This window comes from Oryctolagus cuniculus, chromosome 6, assembly GCF_051225735.1.
Source record: "Oryctolagus cuniculus isolate XC-2025 breed Fujian yellow rabbit chromosome 6, ASM5122573v1, whole genome shotgun sequence".
Lineage (NCBI taxonomy): Eukaryota > Metazoa > Chordata > Mammalia > Lagomorpha > Leporidae > Oryctolagus > Oryctolagus cuniculus.
In genome coordinates this window covers 112346012-112359876 of record NC_142872.1, presented here as the reverse complement: position 1 = coordinate 112359876, position 13865 = coordinate 112346012, and the positions used below count along the sequence as shown (strand labels likewise).

Below are 13865 nucleotides of genomic sequence, written 5' to 3'. Positions count from 1 at the left end.
CCCAGCCCTGGCTGAAATAGCCATCTGGGGAGTGAAACAGCAAACAACAGGTAGAAGATTCTCTCTCTCTCTCTCTTTCTCTCTCTGCCTCTCTGTAACTCTTTCAAATAAGTAAATAAATCTTAAAAAAAAAAAAAAAGAAATACTAGAAACCAAATGAATACATATGCAGGTTATTACATCATTGACATTTCTTTCTTTAAAAAACTATTAAGAATTATCATCTAGTGCATATTCATTTGAGACTAAATTTAAGATGTCACTGTACTGTTGTAGGTTAATTGACATTTCGGGCTGGCGCCGTGGCTCACTAGGCTAACCCTCTACCTAGTGGCGCCGGCACACCGGGTTCTAGTCCCAGTCAGGGTGCTGGATTCTGTCCCGGTTGCCCCCCTTCCAGGCCAGCTCTCTGCTGTGGTCAGGGAGTGCAGTGGAGGATGGCCCAAGTGCTTGGGCCCTGCACCCCATGGGAGACCAGGAGAAGCCCCTGGCTCCTGCCTTCGGATCAGTGCGGTGCGCCGGCTGCAGCGTCCATTTTTGTCAGTAACAGCTTTTTTTGAAAATATTTTCAGGAAAGTACAGAGCATTAAGTAAAATGTCAGCTGATCCACAGATATGTGGAGTGGTCTACATGTTCCCACCTAGTGCCAATCTGAGTCTGTAGTACTTTAGTAAGTATTTTTCTTAAAAATTATACATTGTATGATTTATAAAATTTAAAATCAGGCAAATAAATTACCTATCTATATACACATACAAGTACACACAGCCTGGATGCCATATAGTACTATACTGTAGAATAAAGATATTAGAGCTCAGTAATTTGAGATGTTGTAAAAAAATATACATGACAAAGCTTATTCACTAAATTTCTACAGTTTTCTTTTAATTGCTTGGGTGATGAAAAGTAGAATTCCCATTACGAGCAATAATCAGTTATAGGGGCCAGCGCCATGGCTCACTAGGCTAATCCTCCGCCTTGCGGCACCAGCACACCAGGTTCTAGTCCCAGTCGGGGCGCTGGATTCTGTCCCAGTTGCCCCTCTTCCAGGCCAGCTCTCTGCTGTGGCCCGGGAGTGCAGTGGAGGATGGCCCAAGTGCTTGGGCCCTGCACCCCATGGGAGACCAGGAGAAGCACCCGGCTCCTGCCATCGGATCAGCGCGGTGCGCCGGCCGCAGCGTGCCGGTCACGTCGGCCATTGGAGGGTGAACCAACGGCAAAGGAAGACCTTTCTCTCTGTCTCTCTCTCTCACTGTCCACTCTGCCTGTCCAAAAAAAAAAAAAAAAATCAGTTATAGGGAGTCAGATTATTTGAGTAAAATTAGCTTTGATACTTAGAATACCCATTCAAATAAGCCAGATAACCATATTTCATTACTGTTATGTTAGTTTTCTGTCAATGCTGTAAAATACTTAAGGACTTGAAGCAGTACAGACTTGTTAACAGTTCTGTAGTTCGGAAGTCCAAAATGGGTCTCAATGGCTAAAATCAAAGTGTTGATAGGACTGATAGGGACCTTCCAAGGTCCTGCAGGAGAATCCTGTCCCTTAATTTTCTCATCTTCTAGATGAGCTTTCCACATTCCTTGGCTGACTGTTCCCTTACTGTGTGTTCAGAACCAGCTGTCTCATCCTTCTGAGCTTGTTTCCATTGTCGTATCTTCTTGTCTGACTTTTCTTCCTTCCTCTTCCTCTTTTAAGTACATTTGCATTTACATTGGGTCTTGAATAACCCAGGATAATTTCCTATGGACATCTTTGGGGGCCATTATTCTACCTATCACAAATATCAGCTAATGATGCTAAAGTTATTACTTATTCTTTATAAGAATCTTTGGGTTGTTGAAATGAAGACTTCGGAGAATCAGCCAAAACACAACATTTCATTTAAAATTATAACATAGAATTGCATGGAAGCAATCTTCAGAAAGTTAACCAACCCTTTGAATATTATTAAACTCCACAGTGCCTAAACAGATTGAAGTTAGGATTATTGAGGGAAAAAAAAAAATCTTTATTTTAGTTTTTTTGCTACTGTCATTTTTGTCCTTTAATATGTTTATGTGATTATCTTAAATTAGAAAATATTTCACACAAATTATCATGTCATAGATATCATAGAATTTTTTGCTGACCTAGAATTAAAATTTTTTTTTTTTTTTTTTTTTTTTTTTTTTTTTAGATTTACTTATTTATTTGGAAGGCAGAGTTACTGAGTTACTGAGAGGTAGAGGCAGGGAAAGAGAGGTCTTCCATCTGCTGGTTCACTCCCCAAATGTCTGCAGTAGCTGGAGCTGGGCCGATCCAAAGCCAGCAGCCAGGAGCTTCTTTGGGGTCTCCCATGCAGATGCAGGGGCCCAAGGACTTGGACCATCTTTTACTGCTTTCCCTGGGCATAGCACAGAGATGGATTGGAAGCGGAGAAGCTGGGACTCGAACCAGCACCCATATGGGATGCAGGCACTGCAGGCGGTGGCTTTACCTGCTATGCCACAGCACCAACCCCTAGATTTTAATTTTTTAAAACCTTAAAACAGGCCAGCATTGTGGCATATTGAATTAAGCCTCTGCCTGAGATACCAGCATCCCATGTGGCTGCTGTTTTGAGTCTAGCTATTCTACTGGCAATCCAGCTCTATGGTCATGCACTTGGGAAAGCAGCTGAAGGTGGCATAGTGCTTGGGCCCCTGCCACCCATGTGGGAGACCCAGGTGGAATTCCAGGCTTCTGGCTTCAGCCTGGTCCAGTCCCTACCAATCTGGCCATTTGGAGATTGATCCAACAGATGAAAGATGACTTGTTCTCTCGCTATCTCTGTGTTTCTCTGTCTCTTCCTCTCTCTGTAACTCCGCCTTTCAAATAAATACATATTTTTAAAAATTATTTAAAAATTGGGGCCAGTGTTGTGGCATTGTGGGTTAAGTTGCTGTCTGCAGTGCTGTCATCCTATATGGATACATTTAAGTCCCAGCTGCTCCACTTCTGATCTAGCTCTCTGCTAATGTGCCTGGGAAAGCAGTGAAAGATGGCTCAAGTACCCAAGTGGGAGACCTGGTTGAAGCTCCTGACTCCTGGCTTTGGAGGGGCACAGCTCTCACTGTTGCGGCCGTTTGGGCAGTAAACCAGCGGATGGAAGATTTTTCTCTGTCTTCTTCCTCTCTCTCTGTAACTCTGCCTTTCAAATAAATGTCTTTTTAAAAAATTATTTAAAAATTAAAAAAGTAAAAAGCTGTTAAACTGATAAGTAATAAAGAAACTAAACATTGCAATGTTGGCTTATAAGTAGGATTAAGTAGTCAAATATAGATGACAAAATTGTGTGTTCCTAAATAGTAATTGGGATTTTCTGAATTTGAAACTTGTTTTTCAGTTAGTAAGGCTTTTCTTTATGGTATTTTTTTTTTTTTTTTGACAGGCAGAGTGGACAGTGAGAGAGAGAGACAGAGAGAGAAAGGACTTCCTTTTTGCTGTTGGTTCACCCTCCAATGGCCACTGTGGCCGGCGCGCTGTGGCCGGTGCATCACACTGATCCAAAGCCAGGAGCCAGGTGCTTCTCCTGGTCTCCCATGTGGTTGCAGGGCCCAAGCACTTGGGCCATCCTCCATTGCACTCCCGGGCCATAGCAGAGAGCTGGCCTGGAAGAGGGGCAACTGGGACAGAATCCGGTGCCCCGACTGGGACTAGAACCCGGTGTGCCGGCACCACAGCGGGAGGATTAGCCTATTGAGCCGTGGTGCTGGCCTATTATGGTATTACACTTCTAATAAGGCTTGTGTATTTTGTAGTCACATATGTACTAGTTGTGAGTTGATTGGAATGTAATACCAATGAGATTTCAGTGTTGTTGACTTTCTCTCAGTTCTTGATGACAGTTCACATTTTTCCTTAACAATGTCTGTGTATACGTTAGGTCATATGGGAATCTAGTAAAACAATGTTTCATTCCACGTTCAGTGCTGCAAGTGATACGTTACATCGTCATTTGTATAATGGATGATACTTAACAGCACCAACAATAAAGATTTTGTCTGCCTAGTGGGTATATAGACCAAAATTTCTCACAGAAACACACTTTTTTTTCATTAAAAAATCTATCATATTTCCTCAGGATCAGAATAAGTTTTCTAATTTTTAGTTTTCAATAAATCATTTATTACCATAGCTTTATATTTGTTTTTACTATACTTTCATCTAGATTCCTCAGAATTATTGGTTTTACAGGTGATTTTTCTATCTTATTTCATTTCTTTATCTATAAAAGTGTTTATGTTTCTTAGAAGTATTGCCACCTGACTTGGGAAAACCAATTTTATTGCCTTTTTTCTTTCATAATCTTTGAAGTTGAAGAAGTTCTTGAACAAGCAGACTACCTGTATGAAAGTGGAGAAACAGAGAAACTTTACCAGTTGTTAACTCAATACAAGGAAAGGTAGGCAAAGTGGTATAGGTATGGCTTTATAGTTTCTTGAAAATTTTTGTGTTATTAATGATTAAAGTCATCCTTAATCCCTGAAATTTTTGTAATGGATTATTTTATTTTTTATTTCAAAATACTGTTTCTTAGCATTTAAGTTATAGTATACAGTTTCTTTTTTACATTAAACAACTGAAAATTGCTGCTTGTAAAAAGTGGTTCTTATTCATTCTAATGGAATGTTGAAACTTCTTTCCCATTTTTCAGTTTTGCTTGGTTTCTTTTTTTTTTTTTAATTCTTTTTTATTTGACAGGTAGAGTTATAGACAGTGAGAGAGAGACAGAAAGGTCTTCCTTCCGTTGGTTCACTCCCCTAATGGCTGCTACAGCGCTGCGCCTATCCAAAGCCTCCCGGTCTCCCATGCAGGTGCAGGGACCCAAGCACTTGGGCCATCCTCTGCTGCCTTCCCAGGCCACAGCAGAGAGCTGGACTGGAAGAGGAGCAAAAGGAGCAACTGGGACTAGTACCAGGTGCCCCAACCGGGACTAGAACCTGGGGTGCCGGTGCCATAGGCAGAGGATTAGCCAAGTGAGCCAGTGCTGGCCCGTAGTTTTGCTTGGTTTCATAGAAGAAGTCGTTGAATATGTTTACCCTATCTATATTGTATATGTATCTGTCTTTTTAAAGTAATTTCTTATTGGTGTAAGATTTAAATGAATTCACTAGGATTTAGAATGATTGTATGTCACCATTAAGTGTACATCACTTTAGAGGACCAATCTTTCAGAGAAACCAGAAATACCTTCTTTTTCTACTTTTAGTATTAGACTATATGTTTAGTGTAGCATAATAAATATTTACTCACTTTTCTTGGAGGATGGGGTGGAGGGAAACTCAGCCCTTGGCATGTGTCAAATAAGGCTAAGTGGCATTTCCAGATCACTAATTCAGCTCATCTCTTAAACTAAAAATAACAGGTCATTTTCAGCTAACTTTCTTAGATTCCTGAAGTCAAGTTTTCCCTCAAGATCCATCAATTTCTCTTCATAGATATCTAAAAGATAGTCTTGCCTTCTGCATTTTTCCCTTTAGTAAATTGAGATGGCTGGTTTGACACTGTATAGTCATTTCAGTGATAAATTGAATAACAAATATGTTATCACTACCTTTGGATTCAAAATTTTATTGTTTTTGTAAAAAAAAAAAAAGGCTTAAAGACAAACATTTAATAAAACTGAATGCAAAGTTTTAAAAAATATTTCTGTTAATTGTGGTTACTAATTTATTGACCATTTCTTATTTTCTATAGTTATATTGAAGTAACAGTTCTTCCAGGAGTCCAGTGCTCTTACTCGAAATAAACCATGCATCATGTCATGGCATTCACACATAGGATTTTCTATTAGATTGCATTATATTTGTTCATCCATTCATTAACAGATATTTGTCATATACCTATTCTGTGCCAGATGCTGTAGTTTGGATAATTTTGTTTGTTTAGGATATGACCTTGTTATAAAGTTTATGTATTTAATGGTACTGTATAAACCAGTTAGTGAGTTGTATGAAGCACATTGCTAGGGAGGGCAAACATTTTTTTTTTCCTATGATTGATTTGTTTATTTGAAAGAAAAAAGGAGAGACAAAAAAGAAGAGACAGATCTTCCATCTGCTCATTCACTTCCCAAATGGCTTCAATGGCTGGCACTAGGCCAGGCCGAAGCCAGGAGCCTCTTCCAGGTCTCCCTGGAAGGTCTCCCGTATGGGTGCAGGGGGACCAAGTACTTGGACCATCTTCCACTGCTTTTCCAGGCACATTAGCAGACAGCTAGATCAGAAGTGGAGCAGCTGGGATTCTAACCAGTGCCTGTATGGGATGCCGGCACTGTAGGTCTTGGCTTAATCTGCTGCACCACAGTGCTGGCCCCAGGAGGTCAAACTTTATGTTATATATTGAATTGAATGGGGCAAGCATTCATTCAACTATATATTTTCTATGGTGTTTTTATTTTAAATACTATAGGTAAGTTAATGTTTGTGAATAACAATATTTTTATAAAAATTTTTGCAAATAAAAGTTCTATAAAAAATTTAGCATTATGAATAATGATTTTGGATATCTTGTCGCTTGTTATTTCATAACTAAACTGCGAGCTCATAATGTATATACTAGTGAGGTGGTGTGCTTTAATAATTTTTAAGTATGAGCTGAAATAGTTGTTTTTTCATTTCAAATTAGTGAAGATGCAGAGTTACTGTGGCGTTTGGCACGGGCATCACGTGATATAGCTCAGCTTAGCGGAACCTCAGAAGAGGAGAAAAAGCGGTTGGTGTATGAAGCTCTAGAGTATGCAAAAAAAGCACTAGAGAAAAATGAATCAAGTTTTGCAGCTCATAAGGTGAGTTGCTTAAAGTAACTAAGCTGTTGTCTACGGAGGGGTACATTGCTGTGTAATCTAATGTACATAAGGAAGAAAATTGTTCTATTTTTAGGAAGGGAAGAAATTTATTCTTATAACATTTTTCAAAATAAGTAGTTTTTTGCATTCTTAAACATTTAGCTTACCCTCATTAATGTTTGATAAGTTACTTTTCTTAATGCTTAATTTTAAACAAATGTGATAATCATTTCATTAATTTCCTATTTATTTCTAGCACTACAAGCACTTGTCAAAAATTCTCATTTTTATCACGTATTTCTGTTTTATGTAGAAGTAGTAATCTAACAGTATATAGTAAATACTGAGACTGAATAGTATATGACTTTTTTTTGTTTGTTTAAAGATTTATTTATTTATTTGAAAGAGTTACAGAGGGAGAGAGAAAGAGAGAGAAATGTTTCATACACTGGTTCACTCCCAAAATGGCCACAACAGCTAGAACTGGGTTAGTCCAAAGCCAGGAGCCAGAAGCCTCTTCCGGGTCTTCTACATGGATGCAGGGGCCCAAGCACTTGGGCCATCCTCCACTGCTTTTCCAGGTGCATAAGCGTGGAGCTGGATAAGAAATGAAGCAGCCGGGACTTGAACCAACACTTATATGGGATGCCAGCATTGCAGGCAGTGACTTTACTTGCTAACCCATAACACTGGCCCTAGTATATGACTTTTCACATGTAACTTAGCTAGTTTCTGAATTTTCTAGTGGGTTTAAAACAGTGTTTTTCCTGGCTAGCTTGGTGTACAGCAAGATAAACCACTACCTGTGGTGCTGGGGTTCTACGTGAGAGCTGGTAAGAGTCTGGCTACTCTACTTCCAACTCACCTCCCTGTAATCTGCCTGGGAAGATAGAGGAAGATGGATCAATGTAGAAGACTCAGAGATACAACTCTGTAGATTCCTGGCATCAGCCTGACCCAGTCCTGGCTATTGTGGCCATTTGGAGAGTGAATCAGAGGATGGAAGAGTCTCTCTCTCTCTCTCTCTCTTTCTCTCTCTTTCTCTCTCTTTCTCTCTCTCTCTCTTTCTCTCTCTTTCTCTCTGTCTCTGTCTCTGTCTCTCCCTCTGCAACTCTTCCTTTCAAATCTCTACAAACAAAAACCAAGTATTTACAATAGGCTAGGGTGAGTTTAGGGGAGGTTGTTAGCATCTAGGGTTAGGACATTTCTTAATCACGTTGGACTGCCCTTGGTAAAGCACTCCCTCCCTCACTGGGTCATTGTGACAGCCAAATTCTTCTTCTTCTTTTTTAAGATTTATTCTGATTTATTTGAAAGACTTACAGAGAGAGGCAGAAGGAGAGGGAGAGGGTGAGAGAGAGAGAGAGAGAGAAAGTCTTCCATCGGCCGTTTCACTCTCCAAATGGCCACAACGGCCAGAGCTGAGCCAATCCTAAGCCAGGAGCTTCTTCTGGGTCTCCCACATGGGTGCAGGGGCCCAAGGACTTGGGGCATCTTCTGCTTTCCCAGGCCATATCAGAGTGCTGGATCAGAAGGGGAGCAGCCAGGACTAGAACCAGTGCCCAGCTCTTATAACCCACTGTGCCACACCACCAGACCTTCACTCATTTCTTGTCTCCAAGGTGTCACTGTTGCCTTAGGTCTGATATCTTGAAAATCTTTATTTCTTACATATTTTCTACCTTTTTTTCTTTTGTAGTATTTCAGTCAGGAGAAGTCTGGTATCTATATTCCTCCTTCTTGACTAGAGTATCTATTTAAAGCAAAGCTTTCTATCTTTAAAAATGCAAGCTCACTAAACATTTTGGAAATTGAAAAAATTACAAATATTTTGGAAACAAAATCTGTGATCACATCATTTCTTGCTAATATGATCATTAATGAAGAGTGCTGAAAAGTAAATGACAATCTTGTCAAGGGTAATTACAATTTTTAGGATTCATCTTCAAGCTTGAGTTTGCTTCACATGGATATGATAGTTAAATGCACAAGGATGATTTTATCCTGAGCTCTGATACATTGAAGCAGATCAGACACCAAGTTTGAAACACTGTATGACCCTTCAAGTCAACTTGATTCGGGCAACTGGAAAGCTGTCAATGGAATTTAAATGAGCATATAGCATATAGTCTATAGATCAGGGTGTGTGTGTGTGTGAGAGAGAGAGAGAGAGAGAGAGATAAACTATACTTTTTTTCAATTATATCAGAATACAAAAGATTTTAGTGGATAGATTTAAACAAAAGTTGTGTTAGTTAAGGTCATTTTGTTATGTTTATTATAATTCTGCTAAAAACAAACATAAAAGAAGGGGCATTTGCTTTGAGCAGCTGTTGTATTTAATAGAACTCAAAAGCAGAATGCATTTGGCCCTAAGGAAAAATGTGAGTTGATTGTGCTGAGGCTTCCTTATTGTCTCTCTGCTGTTAACTGCAAGTCTTTATCACAATAAACTTTTCTCTCCTTTCTTAAGTCTAGTGATTTTCCACAGCACCTGACTTTATGAAGCTTGCATACTGTTTAGTTTAGTTCCTGGGGAATAAACTCAGGTTGTCTAAATTTGGGTCTGTTATCCAAATGTGGCTATGGAGACAAGGTCACAATACAGTGATGTGGTTGTTCTTACTATAACAAAGCAGATGTAGGAGAGGCAGCTTCCATAGAAGAGAATGGAAGGTAAAATTATGGTCATTCAAGTAAAAATTTTTCTGTATTTTTACTAAGATCATAAAAATGATCCATTTTCCTCTTCTTTTGTTGGTAATTTAGATGATTCGCCACCTTTTATCTTGTATTATTCTCTATAAATATGTTCTGTCTCTAAGATCCTGGAGGACCATGTCCACTTTGCCTTGTAGTGTAGACTTTGACAGTCTTTATGCTCAATATCTTTTTATTGAATGAGAATGACTTTTGAGGAATAGACATTGTTTTCTTGTATTGAATGGAACATTAAGAGTAACTGCTCTTATAACTCTTTTTTTTCTACTTTTAGTGGTATGCCATCTGCATTAGTGATGTTGGAGATTATGAAGGTATCAAGGTTAAAATTGCGAATGCCTACATTATCAAGGAGCATTTTGAGGTACTATTGAATTATTGAAATTTATGAATTTTAAAAGTAAGTTATTTTTCTGAACAGATTTGTTTCAGTTACCTATTACTGACTAGCAAACTACTTAAAACTTAGCAGTTCAGAGCATTGACAGTTATTTCTTAGAGTTCTGTGAGTGCTTCTGCTTTTCTTTGCTTAGCTGCAGTTACTTTGACAGCTACATTCAATGCGTATGTGAGCCTGGATTGTTCAAGATGGCCTCTCTTGGAGCTGGCCGCTGTGGTGTAGTGGGTAAAGCCGCTGCCTGGAGAGCCGACATCCCATATGGGTTCCAGTTCATATTTCGACTGCTCAATTGCACCTGGGAAAGCAGCAGAAGATGGTTCAAGTGCTTGGGCCCCTGCCCTGCCATGGGGGCCCAGAAGAAGCTCCTGGCTCCTGGCTTCAGATCGGCCCGGTTCTTGCTGTTACAGACATTTGGGGAGTGAACCATTGGATGGAAGATCTCTCTCTACCTCTGCCTCTGCCTCTCTCTGTAACTGTAACTCTGCCTTTCAAAAAAAAAAAAAAAAAAAAAAAAGCCTCTCATCTACCAGAGTTTCTCCCACCTTTTTTTTTTTCTATTTAGTAATATAGTCCAGGCTTCTTTACAGCATACTAGCTGGCTTCTGAGAATGAACATTTGAAATGTTCCAGTGTGCAAATTTGCATTAAGCTTGCATCCTACTTGCTGATACCCTATTGCCCTAAGTAATCACGTGACTAGCCCAGTTCTTTCAGATGGAACCAGTTGCACAAGGCTGAAGACCTCAGTGTTGTCTATAACAGTGTGTTTAAGCTATTTGACATACCACTCCCAATAATAATCATCCCTTTTTAGATTATGAACTGTGTGTGTGTGTTCTGCCTGTGTGTTGTGGTTTATATTTCTTCCTGAAGTTAATTTACTTATTTCTGCAAGTTTTTCCTTAAGCTGCTAAAAATTCTGTAGGAGTCTATTTATTTCATATTGTTCATGCACACTACTCCATCCTTAAAAAATAGTACCACGATGAAACCAGCATATTTATATCTCTTGATATTGCAGATCATGTAAAAATACAAAGGAAGAAAAAAGCAATGGAAAAATTCATGGAATAGTGCTGGATATGTTAACTTTGCAGAATTTTATGGTTATAGTCTCAATTCCTAGTTTATATAACAATTGGTAAAAAGGAACATTTGGAGACAGGAAACCTAATTCTTATGTAGGCATCAGTAGAAATATGTATATCTAATTACATTTTATAGTTTATATATTTCACATTTTTGGATGTTTGAAATCAGATTTATTAAGTTTTCAGTGGTACCTTACATTATCATTGACATTGTTTTTTTCTTTTTAATTTTTTTTAAAGATTTTTATTTATCTATTTGACAGAGTTACAGACAGTGAGAGAGAGAGAGAGAGAGAGAGAGAGAGAGAGAGGAAAGTCCTCCCTCCGCTGGTTCACTCTCCAAATGGCCACTATGGCCGGTGCTGGGCCGATCCGAAACCGGGAGCCAGGTGCTTCTGCTTCGTCCTGGTTTCCCATGCAGGTGCAGGGGCCCAAGCACTTGGGCCATCCTCCACTGCCGTCCCGGGCCACAGCAGAGAGCTGGACTGCAAGAAGAGCAGCTGGGACTAGAACCGGCGCCCATATGGGATGCCGGCACCGCAGGTAGAGGATTAACCTACTGCACCATGGCGCCGGCCCCTTCTTTTTAATTTTTTACCTAAAATAATGGTGTGAAATACAATTTTTAGAATTTTAGATTGAAAAACAGCAATTTTCTTAGTGTAATAAGTAAATAGCTTAATTATTTTATGCCTCAGGATATAGAAATTCATAACTTCCAATGTGAACAATGAAAAATTGCAGAAAACATTAATGAGATGGCTGTTGATTAAACAAAACAACTACAGTATTTCTATTTACTTTCAAATGTATATGTGTAAATATACAAAGAATTAATATTTAATATTTATATACCAAAAAAGTCATTATAGTACTTCCATTTTGAAATTCCATTATCACATCTGAAGTCTTAAGGAATTAGCATGTTTGGATTGGTTTTGGAAGATATAATGGGAGGAAGGATTATAATGAAAAGGCTTTTTTTTAAAGTAGTCCTTCTCAAACCCTTCCCATAAGAAAACTAAACCCTTGTGCCCCAAGACACCCATTGCATGTGACAAACTATCTTTTCTCCATGCATCTCAAGTGGTACTGGCTCTATATTCTCTTTCACAGGAGATGGAAGAAAATGACTACTCCTACAAGTTTATGCAGCACTTCAATTGGGAAAGGTTGCTTAGTATTTTAGTTATAAGTGAATACTTTAAAATGCATTTTGTATAATCATATTGCTGTATTGCAAGAGAGGTAAAACAGCTCAGTGCTGACTTTTACCCATATTAGGTAAGCAAGATTTCTGCCAAGTTATTCTTGGTCAGCTTTATTTAAGCAATTGTCTCTACTACTACTATGAACATTAACTAATGTAAGCTGGGAATTAAGTTCCTGGTGTTACATTATGAAAACAGGAAATTGATGGTGGTGATACAAAATATCATTACATGAAGCATCTCCTGTTATTTGCTCATTTTAACCACAAACTTATGAGGTAGTTGTATTTGTATAATTCAAAATTCAGTCTTAGCAAGAATATAAAATATGTTAAGTTCAACAAATTAGAGGACATTGAGCTATGAACCCTGGCAGTCTGGCTTCAGAGCCCATCTTCTTAACTATTATAAATATGTGCAAATGTGTATCTCAGGCATTAGCAAACTGAAAGTGAAAATATGAGATTTTATAAAAGCATAAACTAGGAAATCTTAGTCTTAATATTTTAAATAGTCTTATTTTTATCAGGGTTAATCTTAATCTGTGAGATTTCCTTAGTAGCTTTTATAAAAGTAAATATATAGATAAATATATAAAAAATATATAAAATATATAAATAAATATAAATAAAATGAGGAATTTCTTTAAAATTATTCTGTAGTTTCTGCATTACACTAATTCACATAGTAGCAAGTTAGATTTTATCAGCATATTTTACATTGTATATATAATTATTTGATTCACATTTTCTATGAATAAATAGTATTTTCCTGTGGTAAGGACAAATGGGAAGTTGAAAAAAATTCCCATATAGGAAGAGATTTTCTAAAATTATATACTTTTAGCTTTTCTTTTAGTGAATAGTTTTTTTCAACATTCAAGATATGGCCAAAATAAAAAAAAAACATTTATTTTTCCTTTAAGAAAGGAACATTGAAAGTTATATGTTATTGCTTTTTTAAAAATTAGATTTATATATTTTATGATTTTTCTCATCCTTATAGGCCTTGCCATCTGTTTCTGAACCTTATAACACAGTACCTTAGTACAAATCATTAATAGTGTATTGAGACAAATTCAATCATTAAAGAATCAGGAGGAAGAAAATTGAAATTCCTTATCATAGAAAAATTGAAACATAGAGCTGTGCTTTTTTTTCTTTATAATCATGGTTTTTTTGTAAAAATTTATTTTATTTGTTTTTTTTTAAAGATTTATTTATTTTATTTGAAAGAGTTACACATAGAAGAGGCAGAGAGAGAGAGAGAGGGAGAGAGAGGTCTTCCATCCGCTGGTTTACTCCTCAATTGGCTGCAAAGGCGGGAGCTGCGCCAATCCAAAACCAGGAGCCAGGAGCTTCCTCCAGGTCTCCCATGCAGGTGCAGGGGCCCAAGGACTTGGACCATCTTCTACTGCTTTCCTAGGCCATAGCAGAGAGCTAGATCAGAAGTAGAGCAGCCGGGACTAGAACCAGCACTCATATGGGATGCCGGCACTTCAGGACAGGGCGTTAACCTGCTGCGCCACAGCGCCAGCCCCTAATCATAGCTTCTTTAGCAGACACAGTAAAGCATTTACTGTTGTTTAAGGGAAAAAAAATGATTGATTTTTCTCATTTCTTGATAG

General features: G+C 38.2%; 1 protein-coding gene across 1 annotated transcript in view; it reads left to right on the top strand.

Moving 5' to 3' along the window:
• RMDN1 (regulator of microtubule dynamics 1) overlaps positions 1-13865 on the top strand; it is a 34165-nt gene that overhangs the window by 11900 nt on the left and 8400 nt on the right. Inside the window, exons 3-5 of the mRNA XM_008255709.5 lie at positions 4343-4430; positions 6656-6815; positions 9811-9900. Of these exons, the coding sequence (XP_008253931.1) occupies positions 4343-4430; positions 6656-6815; positions 9811-9900 (338 nt within the window). The remainder of the gene's footprint in view (positions 1-4342; positions 4431-6655; positions 6816-9810; positions 9901-13865) is intronic.